The 25,646-nt window shown below is 42.1% G+C and overlaps 1 protein-coding gene across 31 annotated transcripts in view; it reads left to right on the forward strand.

Annotated features, from left to right (window-relative positions):
* Positions 1-25,646, forward strand: part of CELF2 (CUGBP Elav-like family member 2) — a 650,307-nt gene that overhangs the window by 184,270 nt on the left and 440,391 nt on the right. For 13 of the 31 annotated variants that reach the window (XM_087873604.1, XM_087873606.1, XM_087873605.1 and 10 more), the window contains exon 1: positions 19,596-19,772. The exons of 13 other annotated variants lie outside the window; for them this stretch is intronic. In XM_087873604.1, the coding sequence (XP_087729730.1) occupies positions 19,666-19,772 (107 nt within the window). In that variant the 5' untranslated portion in view covers positions 19,596-19,665. Of the gene's footprint in view, positions 1-19,573; positions 19,773-21,434; positions 21,615-25,646 lie in introns of those variants that run through there. 5 more of the 31 variants (XM_087873613.1, XM_087873627.1, XM_087873634.1 and 2 more) reach the window with 5 other exon arrangements.

Raw genomic sequence — 25,646 nt, forward strand, 5'->3', positions numbered from 1 at the left:
TTGGCTGCCGCTTTATGATTGGGTGACCTTGGCCTACCAGTCCCTTTCTCTCAGTCCTTCTTTCTTTCTTTTCTCTCCCACTTTCTTTCTCTTTCTTCCTCTTTCTTTCTCTTTCTCCCTATCTCTCTCTTTCTCTCCCTCTCCTTCTTTCTCTCTCTTTCCTGTTCCTTATTCTATTTGATTGCATATAGTACAAAGGCCAACGAAAGAGAAAGCTGATTATTTGAAAGGCAAGTACATTCTATTTTCAATCCATGCCGTCTCCCAGGTGTCTTGATTCATTCCATTACTGTATCAATCTGCAATATTTTTTTTAAAAAAAAAATCTAACACCCTGCATTATTTCTCGGAGCCGATCTTAAAATAGATGTCAGCATATGCACCTTACCGTATATTAGTTGCTTTTGTATATATTAACCCCGTGTTTCATATATTTTAATTTAATTTTACGCCGGGGGGGTGGGGTGGGGTGGAGAAAAATCTGTAGCGCAGAATGGCAGAAGTGTGAAACCTGAAACATCACAGCAATCAAATTTGTGGATCCGTCTGAAAGTGCAAAGCAGAACAGTTAATTTAAACAAACAGGTCATGGCAAGCGTTGAAACGGCAGCTTGAGATCAATGTTCAAACTCGGGGAATAACAATCCTGGAAGAAGAAGAAAATTGGAATAGTAGCTATGTACTATGTACTGTGTACTGTTGCTGTCAGTACACAATGCATTTAACAAACTCATTTAGCTGACCAACCGCATTCACTATCGTGCCTCTTTGAGTTTTGGTATCTCTGCCAAAAAATGTCTGGCACGGTCACAAAATCACACAATGCCTTTTTTTCCCCTTGAAAAAATAAAAATTAAACAGAGGGAAGGAGAGGAAGCATTTTAAAGTTATCTTATTGCCGTTTCATTTTTGGTTTTTTTTTTTTTCCTTTTAAAAAGAAGTCAGCTACCAGCTATCCAGGAGTGGGATTCAGCCGGTTCAGCCTGAAATTAAAATGTTAAAATTAAAAATTTAAATTTTTAAAACTAAAATGTTAATTTTAATCTGGTTCACCGAACTGGTTGTTCCAAGGACTGAACGACCCCACCCACCCTGCCCCTCCCCTCCCTGCAGCCCATTTTGGATGCCAGGTAAGGGCAAGGAATGTGCGGAGGCTCTGGGAGGGCAAAAAATGGGCCTACTGGAAGTCTGGGCCCATTACCAGCCCCCAGAGGGCCTCTGGTGCCTGGGGAGGCCGTTTTCGCCCTCCTAGAGGCTCAAGGAAAGCCTCCAGAGCCTGGGGAGGGTGAAAACGCACCTCCCACCCATCCCCGTCATGGTGCAGGAGGCCAAGTAGGCCACGCCCCCATGGCTACGCCCACCCAGCAACCAGGCAGCAAAACAGTTGCTGAAATTTTTCAATCCCACCCCTGCCTGTATCTTCAAGACAAGTGATCAGAAAAAGGGGGTGGGGTGGAAATACAGACCACTAAATTTTTGTTGGGTTCCCGAAAGTGCTTTCCGAGACTGCTATTGTTAACCTTCCGTTGGAAAAAACAAAACAAAAAGGAAGTGTACACCTTTTGAAGTATGTACGACGACCCTTTGCAAAAGATCCGGGAGGGGTGGTGGAGAGCAGGGGTAGGAGGCTCTAGGAATACATAAGACAGCAGCTTTAATCTCGAGCGTGATTGACATCAAACAAAAGTGAGGAAAAGTCTCTTTGTTCTCCACCACAAAGGCGGAGTGTGTTTGTTTGTTCGGTTTGAACGCGTGAACTCCAAGGGAAGATTTTTAATGAAGTTGGCAGGCCTCGGAGTCGTCTCCTCCGCGGAGTAATTCTAATGACAGAGTCATCACGTACAATTTAACTGAGGATGACACGATCATGTCTGCATCGGGAGAGAATGAAGTGTGGGAAGAAAGGTACTACAGAATGGAGCACCCTTGAGGCCGAGATAGCGAAGAGGCCTTGGAAGATCCAAAGAAACCTTTCCTTTTGTGTTTCAGCACCGAGGGTCTTGTAGTTATGAACCCTGTCAAATGAAGCGGCTGCCAATTATCCATCGCATCTGTCTCTGGGTGCTTCTTCTAAGAAACTCAGGGCGAAGCCTCTACATTTAAACAATGTTTCCTGAAATTGAGAGAGACAAATAAACATCTCGTAGATTTGTAAGGCAGAATGGACGAGCGAGGCCGTTACATTTGTGTTATTGTCGCTGTCTACTGAACATGATCATTGGTCTCAGTGGTCCCATCAATATCCGACTGGCCTAAGGTCAATCAATTGGTTTTCATGCCTAAGGCGGGACTAGAACTCACAGTCTCCTGGTGGCTGGCCCAAAGTCACCCAGCTGGCTTGCATGCCTAAGGCGGGACTAGGACTCACAGACTCCTGGTGATTGGCCCAAAGTCACCCAGCTTGCTTTCATGCCTAAGGCGGGACTAGAACTCACAGACTCCTGGTGATTGGCCCAAAGTCACCCAGCTGGCTTTCATGCCTAAGGCGGGACTAGGACTCACAGCCTCCTGGTGATTGGCCCAAAGTCACCCAGCTGACTTGCATGCCTAAGGCGGGACTAGGACTCACAGACTCCTGATGATTGGCCCAAAGTCACCCAGCTGGTTTTCATGCCTAAGGCGGGACTAGGACTCACAGACTCCTGGTGATTGGCCCAAAGTCACCCAGCTTGCTTTCATGCCTAAGGCAGGACTAGAACTCACAGTCTCCTGGTTTCTAGCATGGTGCCTCAACCCCTGCACCAAGCTGGCTGTCTATGAAGCCAATAGAGAATAATAATAAAGGTAGTTCTCCACTTACAACCATTCATTTAGTAACTATTTAAAATTCTGTCAGCACTGAAAAAAGCAACAAATAACCATATAGTCACAGGAAAACTCCTCTTGTCTACAGGCACCCCTCCAATTACTGGGGTCTGCATTGTTTTTATATATTTGTTATTTTTATTTCTTGTTGCACACGTCATAGAGTCACTTCTTGCGAGGCGGGCATCCATATCAGTGTGGCTAGTGAATTAATTAAATAAATACATACATACATTTTCTACGGCTTCTGCTTGCAAAGTCTTGTACAGTTATTACATTTTTTGGCAAAATGGAATCAAGCAACTAGAGGTAGTTATCGACTGGCAGCCATTCGTTTAGTGACCGTTACAACAGATCTGAAAAAAGTGACCGTTTTTCACACTTATGACCGTTGCAGCATCCCACATAATAGCCATACGATCAAAGTTTGGACATTTAGCAACTGGCTCATATTTATGACAGTTGCAGTGTCCCGGGGGTCACAGGTTTCCCCCCTTTTGCAACCTTCAGGCTAGCAAAGTCCATGTCAAAAACAATGTGTTACTAACTTAACAACTGCAGCGATTCACTTAAGAGTTGTGGCAAGAAAGGTTGTAAAATGGAGCATAGCTCCCTTAACAACTGTCTTGCTTAGCCACAGGAATTTGGGGGCTCAACTGTAGTCATAAATCAAGGACTACTTATAGATACACCGCCCTGAGTCCTTCGGGAGAAGGGCGGTATAGAAATAAAATTATTATTATTATTATTATTATTATTATTATTATTATTATTATTATTATTATTATTATTATTATTATTATTATTATTATTATTGAGAGTTCTGATCCTGTGGTGGGTTTCAAAATTTTTTATTACTGGTTCTGTGGGCGTGGCTTGGTGGGTGTGGTATGGCTTGGTGGGTGTGGTTTGGTGGGCGTGGCAGAGGAAGGATATTGTAAAATCTCCATTCCCACCCTACTCCAGGGGAAGGTTACTGCAAAATCCCCATTTCCTCCCAATCATCTGGGACTCGGGAGGCAGAAAACAGATGGGGGTGGGGCCAGCCAGAATTTTTACTACCGGTTCTCCGAACTCCTCAAAATTTCTGCTACCGGTTCTCCAGAACTGGTCAGAACCTGCTGAAACCCACCTCTGTTCTGATCTGATTTTTCTCAACTTTCACACAGGGAGCGATTTCAGTAAAGTTGTGTTTGCTAGCCAGCAAACTACTAAACTAGCTATTGCTTTATCCTTTCCCCCCCAGCAATGTTTCTCAACCTTGAAACTTTAAGACATGTGGACTTTTAATGCCCAGAATTCCCCAACGAACCAAGCTGGCTGGGGAATTCTGGGAGTTGAAGTCCACATGTCTTAAAGTTGCCAAGGTTGAGAAACACTGCTCTAAAGAATAGCCCTATCAGAGATTTCTACCCCATAAGGCAGGTTATAGGGCTAGAATTATAGAATAGAATAACAGAGTTGGAAGGGACCTTGGAGGTCTTCTAGTCCAACCCCCTGCTTAGGCATGAAACCCTATCTTATTTCAGACCAATGGCTGTCTACTCTCTTCTTAAAAGTGCTCCAGTGTTGAAGCATTCACACCTTCTGGAGGCAAGTTGTTCCACTGATGAATTGTTCTAACTGTCAGGAAATTTCTCCTTAGTTCTAGGTTGCTTCTCTCCTTGATTAGTTTCCACCTGTTGCTTCTTGTCCTGCCTTCAGGTGCTTTGGAGAATAGCTTGACTCCCTCTTCTTTGGGGCAGCCCCTGAGGTATTGGAAGACTGCCATCATGTCTCCCCTGGTCCTCCTTTTCATTAAACTAGACATAGTTCTTCATATGTTCTTCATATGTTTTAGCCTCCAGTCCCCTAATCTTCTTTGTTGCTCTTCTTATGACTCTTAACTGTCTATATCTATAAAGATTCTGAGTCATCCAGGTCATGGTTGTCCCAAAGGTGCTTTTTCAAAAGGCAACTGGACTTTGTTTTCCCTTGAAGACATTTCACTTCTTATCCAAGAAGCTTCTTCAGTTCTGCCTGCATAGTGGTGAATGGAAGGATTTATATTCCTGGCAGTCATCTGGTCGTTAGCACTCTTTCTGAGAGAGGTTGAGGCCAGTTGGAGGTTTATCTGTGCCCTAGGGGTACCTGAATCCTGTAGTCTACAATTTATTTTTTTTAAATGGAAATCCATTCATACTCTGCCTCATTCAAAGGGTGTTTATCCCAAAGTGCATAGCTAAATGCCTCTGGAGATTCTCAGTCAGTCAATGTATTATATCCAGTGGTGGGTTCCTCCCGGTTCGGTCCGGTTCTGCCGAGCCGGTAGCGGTGACAATATGACATCACCGAACCAGTTCTCTCCCCCCCGCCCTCCCACCCCCCCACCCCCCCACGTTATTCTTACCTTTTATTTGGTCCCACCCCCAATCTATTGCTGCCTCCTGAGTCCCAGCTGATGACTAGAGGGAAAAAAACCGTTTAAACTCTTGCCGCGGGGCTTCCAAGGGCCGTCCTACAGCTGATCAGTGTTAAAAGCAAACAAATGAGTCAGGTCGTAAGTGCAAGGACTGGTCGTAAGTGCGAGGACCTTCCAGAAATGACTCTGACCAGCTAGCCACGCCCACCTAGTCACATGACCTCCAAGCCACACCCACAAAATAAGCCACGCCCACAGAACCGATAGTAAAAAAAATTAGAACCCACCCCTGATTATATCAGTCCTGGCTAACCTTTTTCTCTTGCCAAAAGCGCGCGCATGCCGGCACCCATAATGCAATGCAACCCCCGCCGTGCAACGCACACTCCCTGTGCCCCCTCCGTGCATGTGTGCACAACACCCGGCCTCCCATTTTGGGCCTAGTAGGCCTCACTGCAGCCTCCTGGGCCCAAAAACGGGCCGTGGTGGGGCCGCGCCACACCCTCTCACACCCCGTTTTGGGTCTAGTAGGTCTCCCGGCAGCCTCCTGGGCCCAAAAATGGGCTATGTATGGGGGGGGTTAGGGTTAGGGTTACAAGCACCGCTCCCCCTGTGCTTCCCCCACCCCTGCGCATGCACGCATGACCACTGCCCCCCTGCACATGAGCACGACCCCCCCATGGATGCATGCACATCTCCCGCATGCGCCCTGCCCCTGTGCATCCCAAAAATCAGCTGGCCAGTGGGAGGCACACACACGTATGCGCACTGGAGCTTAGCTGGGCGACGGCTCATGTGCCCACAGAGAGAACTCTGCGTGCCAGCTGTGGCACGCCTGCCATAGGTTCCGACATCACAGTATTATATTGTGTGTGTGTGTGTGTGTGTGTGTGTGTGTGTATATATATATATATATATATATATATATATATATATATATATATATATATATATATATATATATATATATATTCAGAGAGATGGCAAAAACTACCCAATACTTTGAGCCAGTCCTATTTTCACAGAGTATCTCTCATTACAGCGCTTTGCTAACATCTAGTTTGGTTCAAGGGCATTCTGGGTAATTAATACGGCAGATAAAAGACTGAGTCAGTTAGCCAGAAAATCAGTGCAAACGTGCTGGCTACAGAGGCCCATTTTTTTTGTGGTAACCTTTTCAGGTTTCAATGATGCTGAAGGGGGGGAAAAAATGCTTTCAGAAGCTCAAATGTTTAGCGTCTCCCTCACAGAATTTATATCTTCTTTCTCCCCGATGCCACCTCAAAACTGAGGGCTAACGCAAAAAATGCATTTTCACTTGAAATCTCAGCCACTTTGGAGACTCCCGTCAGGCTGAGCAATGCCCGATGTCCTCCTTCATATTAAACCAGTAGTCAAGGAGACCCTGGTGTGCCATTAGAGAGTGGTCAGATTCTCCAAGTTACAACTTAATGATGTTTGGGATGCCAAAAATTGTGGTTTTTATTTGATACTTGGCCTTCAAACAGATTAGCCTTCCTCAGTATACTAAGAGGGAATGATTTTCGGCTTTTCTTTCTGTCTGTAATCTGTCATCTTCTATAATCTATCAATGAATCATTTATTTATCTATCTACATTTATCATTTATATAGTTAGCGATAATTTGTCTGTCTATCTATCTATCTATCTATCTATCTATCTATCTATCTTCTATAATCTATCAATGAATCATTTATCTACATTTATCATTTATATATATATATATCAATCTGTAATTCATATGTATGTGTGTAGATAAATATAATTTATATCTACATCTACATCTATCAATAATCTATCATCTATTTATCTGTCTAGATGTATCTATCTATCTATCTAATCTACTATAATTTATCAAAGAATCATTTATTTATCTATCTACATCTATCTACATTTACCATTTATTTATCTATCACTCTATAATTCAAATATATCATCAATCTCTCTCTCTCACTACATCTATCTGTCTGTCTGTCTGTCTATCATAATTTATCTATCAATGAATCATTTATCTATCTACATCTATCTACATTTATCATTTATATATCAATCTATAATTTGAATATATCATCAATCTATATCTCTCTACATCTCTCTAACTATCCTCTATCTGTCTGTCTGTCTGTCTGTCTGTCTGTCTGTCTGTCTGTCTGTCTGTCTATCTATCTATCTATCTATCTATCTATCTATCTATCTATCTAATCTACTATAATTTATCAATGAATCATTTATTTATCTATCTACATCTATCTACATTTACCATTTATATATCTGTCACTCTATAATTCGAATATATCATCAACCTCTCTCTCTCACTATATCTATCTGTCTCTGTCTGTCTGTCAGTCTATCATAATTTATCAATTAATCATTTATCTATCTACATCTGTCTACATTTATCATTTATATATCAATCTATAATTTGAATATATCATCAATCTATATCTCTCTACATCTCTCTAACTATCCTCTATCTGTCTGTCTGTCTGTCTGTCTGTCTATCATCTATCTATCATCTATCTACCTAACCTTGGATTTTTAATCCCACCTTTATTAATTTATAAGTAATTCAAGAAGGTGAACATACCTCTCCTAGGTGTGAGTGAGCCCAATTCCCAGAAACCAGCAAGCATTTAAATGAAGCAAATCTAAAGACAGAGTTAAGGAGCGTGCCAGGAGCCTTGTCCAAACTAGACACCAAAATCAGGAATGAAGTTGCAAATCAGGACCAAAGAAAAATAAAAAGGTGGGAATTTCCCAAAATCTAGGGGCAGTTTGTAGTTCAAACAAGGTTCAAATGATACAAGAAGCTCTCTTAATACTGTTGTTCCATCTTAAAAAAGCCAACGACCAGTATGGATGGGGAAATTTTGGGAGTTGAAGTCTAAAAGCCTTAAAGTTGCCAAGTTTAGAGACCCCTGATTTAATGCTAAATACTAAATTGAGGGACTACCTGTAACCAGGGGTGCTATTCAGCAGATTCTGACAGGTTCTGGAGAACCGGTAGCGGAAATTTTGAGTAGTTCAGAGAACCAGCAAATACCACCTCTGGCTGGTCCCAGAGAAGACTGGGAATGGAGATTTTGCAATATCCTTCCCCCTGGAGTGGGGTGGGAATGGAGATTTTGCAGTATCCTTCCCCTGCCACGCCCACCAAGCCACGCCACGCCCACCAAGCCACGCCCACAGAACCGGTAGTAAAAAAATTTGAATTCTACCACTGCCTGTAACACTGAGACCCAGAAACAGTGGCGTGGGGGGAATGGACAGATAGATGGACAGATAGACAGACAGACAATCTCTACCCAATTCCCATCACAGTTTCTTTTCTCTCCCTTTGCCCTTCCTACCTAATATTCGGAGCTGAATGGGTTTTGATAAGCGTGCCCCTAAAACCAATAACAATTTATATTCAACTTATTGAGCAAAGAACAGAAGTGTCTTTTTAACACTGTTAGCGAAAAATAAACCAATTTTGGGCTTGCATGCAAAGCTGCTCAGGGCCAATTAGCGTGAAATTTAATTTGCATTAATCACCGTGAGGTCAGCAAGAAATTAACTCGAAGTGGGTGGATTTCACAGTGATGTTTTGTAAAGAGAAACTTCGTTCTTTTTAAGTGTCTACCACTCCTATTACTGCTCTGGGCGGTCGGCAAAATTTGTCGTAAAAGAAAAATAATCCAGTGGTCACGTAAGCGGATTATGAGAATATATTTCACGCAAGAGGCCACTGGTCCATATTGGTGAGCCATTTTTTTTTTCCCCTGAAGATTAAATACTGGTTAATTTTTCAAATTGATTAGTTGTCCTACAGCTGCAAGTCTCAAAATCAGGCCCAAAAATAAAATGTCTTTAAATCCAATATCCACATTTTAAAAAATGTCCTTTAATAAGCTGAAATAACAGCTGAATAGCAACAATACCTAAAGTCCTCGACTTACAACAATTTATTTTTTTTATTTTTAGTGATTTTACAACAACACAACCAGGGTGGATTTGATTTAAATCGAGTTGATTTAAATCACAATTTAAATCATGATTTAAATCACTAGTAAAAAGGCTTGATTTAAATCAACTCGATTTAAATCATAATTTTTAAAGAGCGACTGTCATCTCTGCTACTCCTTTGACCCACTGTTGACTCACCGATAGTCCCAGTGTTGCAGAATATAAAGCCTCCTGCTACATAACTAAGCTCCATTTCATGCTGAATAAACTAAATTATTTATGTATCTTAAATAGAAAACTATCTTACGATAGATTTTTACCCCAAAAGTTTTTTATTAAAATAAATTCGATAAAAATCAAAAAAATCTGATTTAAATAAAAAAAATCCAATTTAAATAAAAAAAATCTGATTTTTTTGATTTTTTTAAAAAAATCATTGATTTTTATCCACCCTGAACACAACACACATACAAAACACAAACATACAAAACACAAACACACAATATGTGTTTCTTTTTACATATCAGTTTCGTTCCTCTTACTTTCTACTATATACATTCCCCATTTTTCCTATCCTTTATTATCATTATCTTTATCGTCCCTTTATTTTTAATTTTCTTCATTTACAATATTTTACACATTTGTCACTTTCTTCTCTCCATTGTTTATTCACATTCACTTTCCCTAATCTCAAGCCAATCATACCACTTATTCTATACTTGATGATATTCTGTATCTTCCTTTTCTTTTATTTCTTTCGTTAATTTATCCATCTCCGCACAGTCCAGGATTTTCTAAATTATTTCTTCTTCTGTACAACAGTTTATTTAATAACCATTCAAAGTTTATGACCATTTTTCACACATACAACTGTCGTAGCATCCCCATGGTCATGTGTCAAAATTCAGACAATTGGCAACTGGCTCATATTTACGACGCTTCAAATGTCCCGGGGGAAGGTATCACATGATTCCCTTTTGCGACTTCTCACAAGCCAAATCAATGGGGAAGCCAGATTCACTTAAGAACCGTGTAACTAACTTAGCAACGGCAGTGATTCACTTAACAACGTTGACCAGAAAGGTCATGAAATGGGGCAAAACTCACTTGTCTTGCTTAGCAACAGAAACATTGGGCTCAATTGTGGTTGTAAGTCGAGGACTACCTATAAAATTTTGGAATAGAAAGCCAGGCTAAAATGAAAAGTTAAATCTAAATCAAGGTATTTGTATAAATCTTATGCCTGTCACTGGATAGGCAAATAGACAGTGTATTAATTTAACGCATTTATTGCTAGTCAATATAATAGGTTGAATAAGGAGAAATTAACATTAGCAGATGAGAGCCAGATTGGTCTAGTATAGTGATGGCTAATCTTTTTGTTGTTGTGTGCCGAAAGCGTGCGTGCATGCCTGCACACATAATGCAATGCGTGCGCAACACCCTCCGTGCTCCCCTGCCCCCCTGCACATGTGCATGTGATACCCGGTACTCCCCCTGCGCCCCGTTTTGGGCCTAGGAGGCCTCCCTGCAGCCTCCTGGGAGCAAAAATGGTCCATGCAGGCCTCCCTGCACTTATAACCCATAATGCAATGCATGTGGCCCTGCCCAACCATGCATGTACATGTGACCCACTGCACATGCACACATGCATCTCCCGCATGCGCCCCGCCTGCACACATGCCCAGCAGAGACCCGAAAATTAGCTGGCCGGTGGGAGACACGCACACATGCGCGGTGGAGCTGAGCTGGGCCGACAGCTCGCGTGCCTGCAGAGAGGGCTCGTGCCATTGGTTCGCCATCACGAGTTAAGTGGTTAAGGCGCACCAGGCTAGAAATTTGATCTGCCAAGAATTGGACTCACTCAAATAATGAATGGGTTGGGGGGGGGAAGAAATTAAACTTGGTTTTATTCTGTTTCAATTAATATTACATCAAATTAATTCAATCGCAGGCTAATCAGGTATCCAATAGGTTTGGTTTTTTTCCCCCCATTTTATCTGATAACATTTAGAATTTGCTGTCTCTGAGGGCTGTCCCTACGATATTTGATGGATGCATGTGTTCTTGAATTGTGTGAATCTGGTGTCAAGTTTCCGAAAGATGCCCTAATTAATTCATGAGCCATGATCCAAACTTCAAAAGAAATGTAGTCATTTATTAGGAGCAACATTCCGGCAATACTCGGATGCAGTTAGGACTGATCCTACGTAGATTTACATTCCCCTATGACCCTGTCTCTCCCCTCCTCTCTGGCCATGTCATAAATCACATTCTCCAATTAACCACTTTGGCTGGCTGTGAAACCTAACACCCTCCTTCTGATTGCGGTCAGAAAGAATGTATGGAATTCACTTCAGTTCTCCCTCCCTCCTGCTCATGGCAACTTGAAAGCTTTGCAAGTTGACATCTGGATTAAATGGATCGCAGCTAACTAAAAATCATTACTAATATCAGCAGAGAGTATTTTGACTGATAAGCTAATGAGCTGACTCACTCGTGTCTTCAGCATGTTTTCATCCCAGGATCTGAGCACGGGCGTTAAGCTCGTGATCTCCATGAAGATCTGACTTGAATATACATGATCATATCATGTATCATCTCTTAATATTCAAGCCAGGGGGAGCACCTACAGTAGCAGTCAAAATTGTGGAAACCTTTTGGGAAAAGTGTATTTTCTAAAACTAGCTAATAACACCCTGTAGTAGCTTACAACGAGCTTACAACGAGCCTGTAGTACAGTGGACTTAAGCACTGTTATTAACATCTGCTGCTTGCAATTACTGCAGGTTCGAATCTCGCCAGGCTCATGGTTGACTCAGCCTTCTATCCTTTCAAAGGTAGGTGAAATGAGGACCCAGATTGTGGGGGCAATAAGCTGACTTTGTATAAATATACAAAAGTATGAAGGCTATTGCTTAACGCATTGTAAGCCGCCCTGAGTCTCCGGAGAAGGGCGGCATATAAATTAAAGCAAACCCCCCCCCTTTTTTTTGAGTAGTACCATAAAATTATATATCAATGGAAAGATAATTTAATCAAGAATGTAATGCAATAACTTCTGATGAAGGATTTGCTATTAGAATAGCAGTTACAGTACAAAGAAGAAAAGTGAAACACATAGAAAAAACGAGCTATACAAAAATGATCACCATAGAAAAAAACAAGCTATACAAAAATGATCACCATGTCAGTTAATACTTAGTTGGGTAACCTTTAGCATGAATGACGGCCTTACAACATCTTCCCATGGAGTGAACCAAGTCTTTTAGTTCTGCAGCTGTTCTAATGTGAAACCAAGATTGAATGATGGCTTCTATTAACTGGGTTTTATTGCTGGGTCGCTTCTGACTAACCAGTTTCTTTAGTCAGCTCCATAGATTTTTCATTGGGTTAAGGTCTGAGCTATTCCCAGGCCATTCCAGCAGTGGGAATAGGATTATCTTGAAGCTCCCCCCCCCCCAAAAAAAGTGGTGTTATTAGCCATCAAATCTCAAAAATCCACTTTTCCCAAAAGGTTTTCACAATTTTGGCCACTACTGTAGTTGATGTGGGCAAATCTCAAAAAAAAAAAAAAATCTAGGCAGAATCAAACTTGATTAAGTCTATGGTCATTGTCGGTCATCCAGTTCATGGTTGTCCCATAGCTGCTATTTGAAGAGGCCACTGGACTTTCTTGTTTTTTTCTTTGAAGACATTTCGCTTCTCCTCCAAGAAGCTTCTTCAGTTCAGTTCCTTAGTTCAGTCAGAACTGAGGAAGCTTCTTGCATGAGAAGTGAAACATCTTCGAGGAGAAACAAAAAGTCCAGTGGCCTCTTCAAAAAACATCTTTGGGACAAACATGATTATATGTGGATCTGCCAGAAGATCCCAAGATGGAGGCTAGTGGGCGGAGCCTCCCGCTGGTTTTACTACCGGTTCTATAGAATCGGTGCGAACCGGGGGCAACCCATCACTGAAATCAGCCCACAATCTCAGAGAACAAGCCTCCACCCTCATTGTACACCTGAGCTATAGATATTCGCCACTATTGCTAAGAAAAATATGTATATATCTATTGTTGTTGTTGTTTTTAAAACTCGAAATTCAAAGACGCACAGAGAGAGCACCTATTTGTCTGAGTTGGGTAGGATCTGTTCTTTCCACAGAGGCACGATTGGCAAATTTCGTCCGATTTTGTAAAAAAGCCAACAACCCTACAAGAAATTGGACACCATCAGGAAAAACAGATATTTGAAAAATCTAAAGATTGATGTTGCTGTTTTGCTCTGGAATGAGATTAGTACAATTTGTGAAGAGGCCTTAGCCAACTTCTCAACTCTATTTATGATTAACATGAGGATAGTAGTATGTTTTATACTTTAGCAGTATTCAAAATTCTATTTGACTTAACTAGTATAAAAGTTATCTTTTGGGAAGTTAGAGATTTCTGTATTGTTCTGCACATTTATATTAAACATTCTTTATAGATTTTAGTATATATAATCTTTTAATCATTGAATCAAATCCCAAACAGAATTTTAGCTAGGATTGGGTCATACTTTTTTTTTTTAATCTTGCAAATCTAGGCCAAAAGAGATGAAATGGATTTTTAGGAATGAATAAACTGAAATATGAATAGATGAATTCATCCATATTAAGCCTCAAGGCAGATATAACATTCTAAGAGCTCTTATAAATGTATGCCCATTTTATTAAGTATATCTCAAAATTAAGGCATAACTCAGGGGCAGATCAAATGCAGGAATAGGCATTAAATTTACAACGGACAGCTGCTTTTGCCGAGTTAAATCCTAATAAGATCTCTTCTCTTCTCTTCTCTTCTCTTCTCTTCTCTTCTCTTCTCTTCTCTTCTCTTCTCTTCTCTTCTCATCTTATCTTTTCTACTATCTTTTCTGTCTTCTCTTCTCTTCTCTTTTACTATATTCTCTTCTTTCCTCTCCTTTCCTCTTCTACTATATTCTCTCTTCTTCTCTCCTCTTCTCTTCTCTCTTTTACTATATTCTCTCCTCTTCTCTCTTCTCTCTTCTCTCCTACTATATTCTCTTCTCTTCTCTTCTTCTCTTCTCTTCTTCTCTTCTCTCTTTTACTATATTCTCTCCTCTCCTCTCTTCTGTTCTCCTATATTCTCTTCTCCTCTTCTTTCCTACTATATTCTCTTCTCTTCTCTTCTCTTCTATTATATTCTCTTCTCTCCTCTTTTCTCCTACTATGTTCTTCTCTTTTCTTCTTCTTCTTCTTTTTCTTTTCTTTTTCTTTTCTTTTTCTTCTCTTCTTTCCTACTATATTCTTCTCTTCTCTTCTTCTTCTCTTCTCTCCTACTATATTCTCTTCTCTTTCCCCCTACTATATTCTCTTCTCTTCCCTCTCCCCCTGCCCTTCCCCCCCCCCCGGTATTATGCAACCACAGAAGACCTAGTTGGAATGCTTTCTCCATCTTCTTCCTCCCCATCCTCAGCCTCAAGAGGATTAGAATCTCTTTTGCAATATAATAAAAGGACAATTATTCCCAGCCTCCTTGTGTGCTGGTCTCCATCACAAGTTGTCCTCCTACAAGGAAATACGATGCTGTGACTTCCTCAATGAGCATGAAGAATCAACAGTAAGCCAGCCATCAAGAAGCCCAAGGAGAGGAAGGTACTTCCCCCACCCACCCACCCCAAATCTACTTCTCGTGAGCAGGATTTAACCAACCAGAGATCATCTCATCATGAAAAGGATGGTTGAGAATGAGGTTGGGCCAAGTTTTTTCACACTTCTCGTTAGCATTACTGTTTACAAACAGATGTTCTCCCTTGGTTATCTCCCTTATTTTGACATTATCTGAGGGCAGCTCCAGGGTGTCATTGAGCTGTCTGGCTTTGTGGCTTATTCCCTTGGAGAAAAGTCAGATAATTGGCAGGACTGGGATCAAAGTCAAATGGCAACAGGGCAGGGATCAGCAAAGGGAATGAGGTTAAGGTCTTCTGGTCTCCTCCGTTCCCACTTCAGTGATTACTGTGGATCAAGATAGTGCAGGGGTCTGCAACCTTAAACACTCAAAGAGCCATTTGGACCCGTTTCCCACAGGAAAAAAAAAACACCGGGAGCCACAAAACCTGGCTGGATGTGATCAACTCCACGTCACTCACTCCCACCCAGTCACATGACCCCCCCCATCCACGCCTACCCAGCCTGTCATTAGGGCAGAGAACCAGTTGTCAAAAAACACCGGAAACCACAAAACCCTTTTCTCTCTTTCTCCCTCTCTCTCTCTCCCCCTCTCTGTATCTCTCTCTCCCCCCTCTCTCTCCCCCTTTCTCCCCCTCTCTCACTGTATCTCTCTCTCTCCCCCTCTCCCCTTCTATCTTCCCCCCCTTTCTCTCTCTGTATCTCTTTCTCTCTGTATCTATGTCTCTCTCTCCCCCTCTCCCTCTTCCCCCTCTCTCTGTATCTCTCTATGTCTCTCTCTCTCTCCCCTCTCTGTATCTCTCTCTCCCCCCTCTCTCTCCCCCTTTCTCCCCCTCTCTCACTGTATCTCTCTCTCCCCCTCTCCCTTTCTATCTTCCCCCCTTTCTCTCTCTGTATCTCTTTCTCTCTGTATCTATGTCTCTCTCTCCCCCTCTCCCTCTTCCCCCTCTCTCTGTATCTCTCTATGTCTCTCTCTCTCCCCCTCTCTGTATCTCTCTCTCCCCCCTCTCTCTCCCCCTTTCTCCCCCTCTCTCACTGTATCTCTCTCTCTCCCCCTCTCCCTTTCTATCTTCCCCCCTTTCTCTCTCTGTATCTCTTTCTCTCTGTATCTATGTCTCTCTCTCCCCCTCTCCCTCTTCCCCCTCTCTCTGTATCTCTCTATGTCTCTCTCTCTCCTCCCTCTCTGTATCTCTCTCTCCCCCCTCTCTCTCCCCCTTTCTCCCCCCTCTCACTGTATCTCTCTCTCTCCCCCTCTCCCTTTCTATCTCCCCCCCCCTCTCTCTCTGTATCTCTTTCTCTCTGTATCTATGTCTCTCTCCCCCTCTCCCTCTTCCCCCTCTCTCTGTATCTCTCTGTCTCTCTCTCTCTCCCCCCTCTGTATCTCTCTCTCCCCTCTCAATCTTCTCCTCTCTCCCCCTCTCTCACTGTATCTCTCTCTCTCCCCCTCTCCCTTTCTATCTCCCCCCCCTCTCTCTCTGTATCTCTTTCTCTCTGTATCTATGTCTCTCTCCCCCTCTCCCTCTTCCCCCTCTCTGTATCTCTCTGTCTCTCTCTCCCCCCCTCTCTGTATCTCTCTCTCCCCTCTCAATCTTCTCCTCTCTCCCCCTCTCTCTCTGTATTTCTCTCTGTGCATCTGTCTCTCCCCCTCTCCCCCACTCTCTGTATCTCTCTATGTCTCTCTCTCTCCCCTCTCTCTGTATCTCTCTCTCCCCTCTCAATCTTCTCCTCTCTCTCCCTCTCTCTCTGTATTTCTCTCTGTGCATCTGTCTCTCCCTCTCTCCCCCTCTCTCTGTATCTCTCAGATTTCCAAGGCCAGGCGAGAAGTGACTGGGAGGGGAGGGTGAGGGGCGGGGCCAGCCAGTGATGGGACAGGGAGCTGCAGCAGAGGGCCCAAGGAGTCACATTACCCCCCCACACCAAGTGGCTTGGTGGGCGTGGCAGTGGAGGGATACTGTAAAATCTCCATTTCCTGCCCAATCCAGGGGAAGGTTACTGCAAAATCCCCATTTCCTCCCAATCAGCTGGGATTTGGGAGGCAGAGAATAGAAGGGGGTGGGGCCAGTCAGAATTTTTACTACCGGTTCTCCGAACTACTCAAAATTTCCGCTACCGGTTCTCCAGAACTGGTCAGAACCTGCTGAAACCCACCTCTGCTTCCTACTGTATCTAAGATGGCATTTTGCCCACCGATGGATCGTTAGCAGAGACCTCCATAGGGATTTGGGACCAAAGATTGGGTTGTCCTACTTTTCCTTTGCAAAATGGTGGATGCCTTTTTTTTTTTTAATATGATCTGTTGACACTGTAGTATCCACCAGTTTTTAACCAAACTGATCTTAGAATAACAGAGTCAGAAGGGACCTTGGAGGTCTTCTAGTCCAACCCCCTGCTTAAGCAGGAAACCCTACACCATTTCCGACAAATGGTTATCCAATCTCTTCTTAAAAGCCTCCAGTGTTGGAGCATTCACAACTTCTGGAGGCAAGCAGTTCCAATTGTTCTCACTGTCAGGAAATTTCTCCTTAGTTCTAGGTTGCTTCCCTTTTTGATTAGTTTCCCTCCATTGCTTCTTGTCCTGCCTTCAGGTGCTTTGGAGAATAGCTTGACTCCCTCTTCTTTGTGGCAGCCCCTCAAATATTGGAAGACTGCTATCATGTCTCCCCTAGTCCTTCTTTTCATTAAACTAGACATACCCAGTTCCTAATTTAATTTAAACAATGCAGTCAAAAGACGAACAGAGGTAGATATTAATTAATTTATATTTATTTGTTTGTTATGAGTTCTAGTCCCGCCTTAGGCCTGAAAGCTGCCTGGGTGACTTTGGGCCAGTCCCTCTCCCAACCCCGCTCACAGAGTTGTTGTTCTGGGAAAAATAGGAGGAGGAACGTGTGTGGGAGATATGTTCACCACCTTGAGTTACTTATATTTATTTATTATTTATTTATTGGTTCGATTTATATGCCGCCCTTCTCCGGAGACTCAGGGCGGCTTACAATGCGTTAAGCAATAGCCTTCATACTTTTGTATATACCTGCTTAGTAGGGCTTTCGGCCCCCCCTAAGCGGTGTTCTTTTTTATACAAAGTCAGCTTATTGCCCCCACAATCCGGGTCCTCGTTTTACCTACCTCGAAAGGATGGAAGGCTGAGTCAACCTTGAGCCTGGTGAGATTTGAACTCGCAGTAATTGCAGGCAGCTGGTGCCAGTTAACAGCACTTTAGTCTGCTGCGCCACCATTATTTATGTGAAAATAATAAAGGTGGGATGTAAGTAAGTAAGTAAGTAAATAAATAATAAGATAAAATAAAATAAATAATAAAATAATATAAAATAAAAATGACAGCCAGAGGTTGTTCTTTGAATACCATGTGGTCGCCTTGAAGTCGATCAGGTTGATCGCTGCTATCCAGTTTTCCCAAAATCCACTGAAAACGGGGAGTGTCCCGAAAAGTCTTTCTAAAAGTCCAAAAAATAAAATAAATTGAGCGGCCCTAAACTTAAAGAGTCGATTACATAGAGCCAGGCCTTGCAGCTGGAATTCAGAGCGGTGGCTCATTAGAGGCCGAAAATGTGGATGTGTCCGGTAGGGATGACAAAGAAAGAACCACCCTCAAAGCCCTCGCACAAAAACCTCCCTCTCCCCTCCCCCCCCGGCTTCCTCGAGCCCGGCCAGCGCAGGTCACATCAAACCATTCAGCCTTGAATGGGTTCAGGGCAAGCGAGAGGCTCACGCTAGTTGGTCCCTCGTCTCAGACAAAAGTCCTCCAGGCTGGGAGACGCAGGCTTGCAGAAAGAAAGAAAGAAAGAAAGAAAGAAAGAAAGAAAGAAAGAAAGAAAGAAAGAAAGAAAGAAAGAGAGAGAGAGAGGGAGGGAGGGAGGGAGGGAGGGAGGGAGGGAGGGAGGGAGAAAGAAAGAAAGAAAGAAAGAAAGAAAGAAAGAAAGAAAGAAAGAAAGAAAGAAAGAAAGAAAGAAAGAGCAATCCGCCTGAAATCATTAAAACACCCCTGGATTCACAAGCGGTTTGTTGGTTTATGTAAATAAGATTTCTGCCAAGGATCAAAGAAAGATGCCCTCTTGGATGCTTCCCCCCCCCCTCTCTCTCTATCTATCTATCTCTATCTCTCTCTCCCGCCTCTCTCTCCCTCTATCTCTCTATCTCTCCATCTCTCCTCTATCTCCCTACCATGCCCCTATATTCTCTCTCTCTCTCTCCTCTATCTATCTATCTATCCATCCATCCATCCATCCATCCATCTCTCCTTTATCTCTCTACCATGCCTCTATCTTCTCTCTCTCTTTCTCTCTCTCTCTCCATCTCTCTCCTTTATCTCTCTACCATGCCTCTATCTTCTCTCTCTCCTGTTCTTTCTCTCTCCCTCATTCTCATTCTTTTCTCTCATTCTCTTTCTCTCTCTCATTCTCTGTCTCACTCACTCACTCTCTTACTCTTGATACTAAATTTATCCCCTCTTTCTTTCCTTTCTTCCTATGTCAAGTAGAGAAAAAACAAACAAACAAACACCAGGTAATACCAAACCAGAAGAAGAGTGAATGCAAACCAGAGAGCCCCATAGGTATGCTCATGCATTAATGTGAAATCTGTCCAGACAGCTAACTTGTCAGAGATGATCATTTCTGTTCATTGAACCTGCAAAGGGGGGGGGAGAGAGAGAGAGAGAGAGGAAAGGAAGGGATGGGAAGAGGGGGGGGAGGGTTTGGCTTCCACTCAGTGTGTGTTTGGGGGGTGATAGAGAAGAGAGAAAGAGAGGGGGGAGAGAGAGAGAGAATAGCCATTAGTGTTTCGCTAGCTACTGTGGCATTGATGTTTGAGCGCACTTCTGTGCCAGCTTTTGTTCCAAACATCAGCAGAGAAAGCATGTGCTGTCCAAAATCCGGGGCTAGCCTAAGAAATGAAGAGCTGCGTTTAAGGTAGGTGGATTCCTCTTTTAATGGTTTAATGGGTCTTCTCTCCTCCTCCCCCCCCCTCCTCCTTTCCCCAACTCCAGTTTCCAGGCCCCATTGTGGCTCGGAGAGTCACTTCTCCCGCCCTGATTCCCCCTCCCCGTTTCCTGGAGGGAAGGCTTGATATTTAGATAATAGGGATCTTGCTTTTTTTTTTTTCCTTAAAGATAACCAGCATTTAAGAATCACTGCTTTTCCAGCTGCAGGCAGTCCCAAAGAAGAGAGGGACGATCCAGAAGTCATTAAATGAAACACACAGACACACACACACACACACACAGAGAGAGAGAGAGAGAGAGAGAGAGAGAGAGGCACACACATTTCAAGAAGCTGGCTCACCGTAGCTCTTATATCACCCTCTTCATTATTATGCAGGTGGAAAGAGCAAATAATAATAAAAAAACACCCCAAAATAGCAGTCTGTGCCCCAAATCTTACTTTAAATTGGTTCTAGAGAGAAACCTTCCACTCTAATGCACCACCTCTTGACATGCTTTGGAGTGGGGTGCCATCAACGTACAAAAAAAAAAAAGGAGAGGTATATATTTATTCCATAGATGAGGGGTTAAGGGTCCCCAATATTCTGGGGGGTGTCGCAAAGAGTCCGCCCTTACCCGAAGGGTAAACTAAGCCAGAGGGGCAGGGAAGCACCAAGGAGGAAGCGTGCCAGCAGAGTACTTAAACTGGCACTTTTTCACTGGGGCGTGTAGCCTTTGTCTCTTTTCTAGCTGATTTTGAGCACAGGAACGCATCCTTTTTTGGAAGGCAACGGGGTCAGGAAATAATAGAGCTGTCAAACACCCTTAAATGTACGGGGGGGGGGGTTCTTTTATAGCTTTCTTGTTTTAAAAAGAAAAGGAGAAGGGTAAAAAAAAAAAACCCTCCCTTTTGGTATAGTCTTTTGCGGATTGTGATAGCAACCTATTTGTTTTTGTAAGAACGTTATTATTACTACTACCACCGCTACTATTATTATTGTGCCAAGGGATGACTTTGCCTGCAAGAGTAAACATCTCTTGCAAGGGGAGGGAGGGGGGAGGGGAATGGGGGTGGGGGTGGGGGGTGGTCTTCTACAATTTTTGAAAGAAAAATGAGAGGCTCTGAAATGGTGAAATGTTTTATAGCGGGACAGGGAATTCTGGTGTAAGCTTTGGTCAAATTGTTAAGTCCCTTTTGGATTGTTTCGACTTTCTCGAGTGGTTTTAAATTTTGGTCCTGGGGAATGTAAGTCCAACTATTATTTTTTTTAAAAAAACCCCTCCTTTTGTTATTAAAAACAAAAAACAAATCCTGCGTGTGTTTGTATAAATGTGCTATTTCATGAAAGATCTGGGTGAGGAAAGCTTTCCTCGGAATTCCTACAAACCTCCGAAATAAGATCGAATTAGTTCAGGGGAATCCCATTTTTAAGCTCTTTGGGAGGTGGGCAAGTTTCTGAGTGGAGCCCTTTGCAAAGATTTCAAAATGTGTGCCTTTTTGTCATCTCTGTAAAAAAAAAAAAAAAAAAAAGGACCAGAGCAATATGTCTTATCCGCAATGGAAAAACTTGTGTATTTCAGTAGTGGGCACTTGTAGTAACTGAGCTGGTTTTACACCTACTGGAATAATTGGGACTCTTGGTTGTGGTTTCCTGGTATCTCATCCTTGGTGAGCTTGCTTGGAAAGGTTGTCTGAATTCATTCTGACGTTCTGTGTTGAATTGGGTTGGGTTCGACTCTGCCGCCAGTGGACTGGTGGGAGCTGATGATTTAGGAATAATAAAAATTGCAGGGATTCGACAGCATTCGCAGATCTCACTTATCCCTGAAGGTAAGAAAATCATTTGATGGGTTTGTGCTTTTGGAGGATCTCCGAACAATTGGTTTTTTGTTTTTTTCTTTCTATCATCCTTTCACAATGTTGAGATTTCTCCAAATATCCCTTTGGGGAGATCAAAACTGCTTTGTTTCAACTTTGAGCTTTTTCGGCTGAGATTGAGGGTGTGTTGTGCTAGTTGTTGGTTGGTTTGCTAGGTGCACTTCTAACTCTCCGGGGAGGGAAAAAAAAACATGCTCCTAATCCACAGGTCTATCTGTCTAATTCAATGGAGCAACCAGTTTTTCTGTCTCATCTCAAAGTTGACGTGTAGTTTGTACTATCAGTCCAGTTTAAGTAATTGAACCACTGAAGGTGCCTTCAGTGGTGCTAAAAAAATATATATAGAGAGACTAGGGTTTTCTTTAGGTGCATATTTGTGTAGGTGCACGGATGGTGCGCGGACTAAATGCTTTGCAATCTGGCATGAGAATCTGGGTTTTTCCTATGCATACTGGGTTAGTTTTCCGATAAGAATATGTTTGCAGATCTTGTAAAGCAGCCGAATGCTTCGCTGGTTACTTTCTGCACGAGCTCTCAAAATTGTGCGTGTGGTGTATATAACACGGAGGTGTGACTGTATAAATACATCAATGCCTTTTATTATTTAAAGCCACACCGTTAAAATGCGGTCCATCATAATGTAAAAAGTTTTCAGCCTCCCCAGTCAAGAATAAAAAGCCTGCTAGCTTAACATGCGTCAATAAATAGCTTTGTGGGGTTTTTATGGTTTTTTTTTGGTGGAAACATCAATTGATCACTTGGATAATAGTGATGAAAGATATCAGACACATGTTATCCATCTGGATTTACAATCATCATTTAATCGGAACAGGTGGCGGTTTTCAGTAGTAACTGTATTATTTCAGATGAATCTGTGTGTTTATAATCTTCACATTAATAGCATAATTTCACATGAATGGTTTCGATATCAATTATAGAGTTGAGCTGCGCAAATATAGTAAACATTTATTCTAGTGGTGATCACCGAAGAGATGTCCAGAGTCTAAGTAATGTCTTTTTTCTGTTTCTTTGTTAAGAAAAATCTTTTAACTGTGGGGAAAAAAAGTGATTCTTTTTCACCCTCTCAGATAAAAATGTGGGATAAATTCACTTTTTCACGCACATCTTATTCAGTTCACATTCCCTGAGCAGTTATCTTCTTTTTTATGATGTACAATAGCTTGTAAATAAAATAATTCCGTGTAAAAATGGGATATTAGGGAAACATGTGATAATATATTATATTACGGAAACTCTTTTGCAAGAATAAATATATTAGGAAAACATGTGCAAAAATGGGTGCACTGGGAAAAACTTTCATGAATAAGTAAAGGATTATTCAGACAGACTTTAAAAAGAATCACAAACTAATGTGGAGAAGAAATCGAATGACTTTAGGACCAGAAAAAAAAAAAATCTAACAGGTAGTGGTGGATTTAAAATTAACAAAAGATGGTGCTTTTTCATATAACTATATATCGTTTGCTATTGCAAGAGGCAGGGAATGGTAGAGATGGTTGATAAATCATTTCCATCATTATTTTTATACGTATTTATATTATACCGGAATAAACAAATGCAAGAAAGTCTGCATCTTGCCAAATTTTGCAGTGCAATTTGCAACTGGTAAAATGCAACTCGATTCTCTATATGCATACCTACAGGGGAAACACATGCTTGCAAAATATATATATATATAAACTTGGTGGGAAATGGTCCAAAAGGTAAAGCTAGAAAATTCACAAAATGAATATGAGTTAGGTTAATGCATCCCAAACTATACAGAATTCAATATACATGTTGTAACAGTTTACAGAACTGGAAGAATTCTTCATTCCCAGGTTTGAACATTCATAAGATTAAATGGCTCTGTATGCTATATTCTTTAATAAAGATAAATCTGCCACTGTCTAATGTTCCTAACAAGTAAATGGAACATTTGTGCACAGGTGTGTCATATCTATGAATATCAATTTCTGGAGGCACTCAACAGGAGAGCTCCAGCATCTTCATGCTTTGTTTGTTGAGTTTCCAGAAATATTTGGACATTTATTGGTGAGAACGCTGGCCTAAGTGAATTTGTTCCGTGCTTTCAAACATCTTTCAGCAGAGGTGGGCCCCCAATAGAAAAGACAATTTTGTGACTTGACTGGTCATTGTGAAATTCGGGATTTCTGGAAATCTGTCTTCCTTTAGGCTTGGCCTCAGCTTTACTGCAACATTCACACAGAGTTTTAGAATTTTGTTCAGATATTTTCTGGTAGCATTTACTGAAATTAGATTCTTGTTCCCATATAGTTAAGGATTCAAGTGATGTTGCTTTTCAGTTGAGTGTCTCACCATCAGTCTGCATCTTCTGTGGCTTCCCAGTCTTAATGGGAAGAGCCTCTCTTTGATGTCTGCCTGCCTGCCTGCCTGCCTGCCTGCCTGCCTATCTATCTATCTATCTATCTATCTATCTATCTATCTATCTATCTACCTATCATCTACCTACCTACTTACCTACCTACCTACCTACCTACATCTATCTACTTACCTATCTACCTACCTATCTACCTACCTATGGTACCTACCTACTTACCTACCTACATCTAGCTAGCTAGCTAGCTTCTATTTACTTATCTACCTAGGGTACCTACCTACCTACCTATCTACATCTATCTACTTACCTACATCTATCTATCTATCTGTCTGTCTGTCTGTCTGTCTGTCTGTCTGTTTGTCTGTCTGCCTATCTATCTATCTATCTATCTATCTCTTCTATCATCTATCTATCATCTATCTATCTATTTATCTATCTATCTATCTATCTATCTATCTATCTATCTATCTATCTATCACCTATCTACCTACGGTACCTACCTACCTACACCTATCTATCTACCTCTCTATCATCTATCTACTTATCTATCTATGGTACCTACCTACCTACATCTATGTATCTATCTATCTATCTATCTAATATGCCATCCATCTCATCAAAGGTGACCCGAGGTGGCTTGCAATCAATCAATAAAACACCAATATAAAACATTGAAACAATAAATAGTAACATTACATTTTACTTAGAATTGACAAAGATGGGCAGGAAGGGAACAAGATGCACATGGGGAGGAGGTGGGGGTCTTACCTTAGTCGATTAACCACCTCATTCTGGACATGCCCACATTGGGGGCTACAGGCCAGTTGGCACAACTGGGTTTTCAGGTCTTTTCTGAAGGCCAAAGTGTGCCTCTCATCTTGGGGAGCAAGATGTTCCAGAGGGCAGGAGCCACAGCAGAAAAGGCTCTTCTCCTCAACCCCCACCGGCCAGAATTCCTTGACCAAAAGGGTTCACAGCATGTCCCTTCTGCCAGCACGGGTGGGGTGAGCTATTGAAGAGAAGCTGATGAAGAAAAAAGTAATACCCTCCCTACCATCAACATATTTGGCTACTACCCGACTAAAATTAGTGGAAGGACTTTTTCCATCACCATTCACGTCATTTGGAGTCCAGGGGTGGGTTCTAAAATTTTTTTACTACCGGTTCTGTGGGCGTGGCTTATTTTGTGGGTGTGGTTTGATGGTCATGTGACAATTCTTTAGGATTTAGCAGAGGTATTAGTCTACCAGGCTTTTAACTGCTTGCTCATTTGTTTTTAGAGGCATCGGTCTACTCATTTGTTTTTGGAGGCACTGGTCTACTCATTTGTTTTTGGGGGCATCGGTCTACTCATTTGTTTTTGGAGGCACTAGTCTATTCATTTGTTTTTGGAGGCATTGGTCTACTCATTTGTTTTTGGAGGCATCGGTCTACTCATTTGTTTTTGGAGGCACTGGTCTACTCATTTGTTTTTGGAGGCACCGGTCTACCCATTTGTTTTTGGGGGCATCGGTCTACTCATTTGTTTTTGGAGGCACTAGTCTATTCATTTGTTTTTGGAGGCATTGGTCTACTCATTTGTTTTTGGAGGCATCGGTCTACTCATTTGTTTTTGGAGGCAC

This window comes from Pantherophis guttatus, chromosome 7 (genome assembly GCF_059756535.1).
Source record: "Pantherophis guttatus breed Tessera chromosome 7, ASM5975653v1, whole genome shotgun sequence".
NCBI classification, from domain to species: Eukaryota; Metazoa; Chordata; class Lepidosauria; order Squamata; family Colubridae; genus Pantherophis; species Pantherophis guttatus.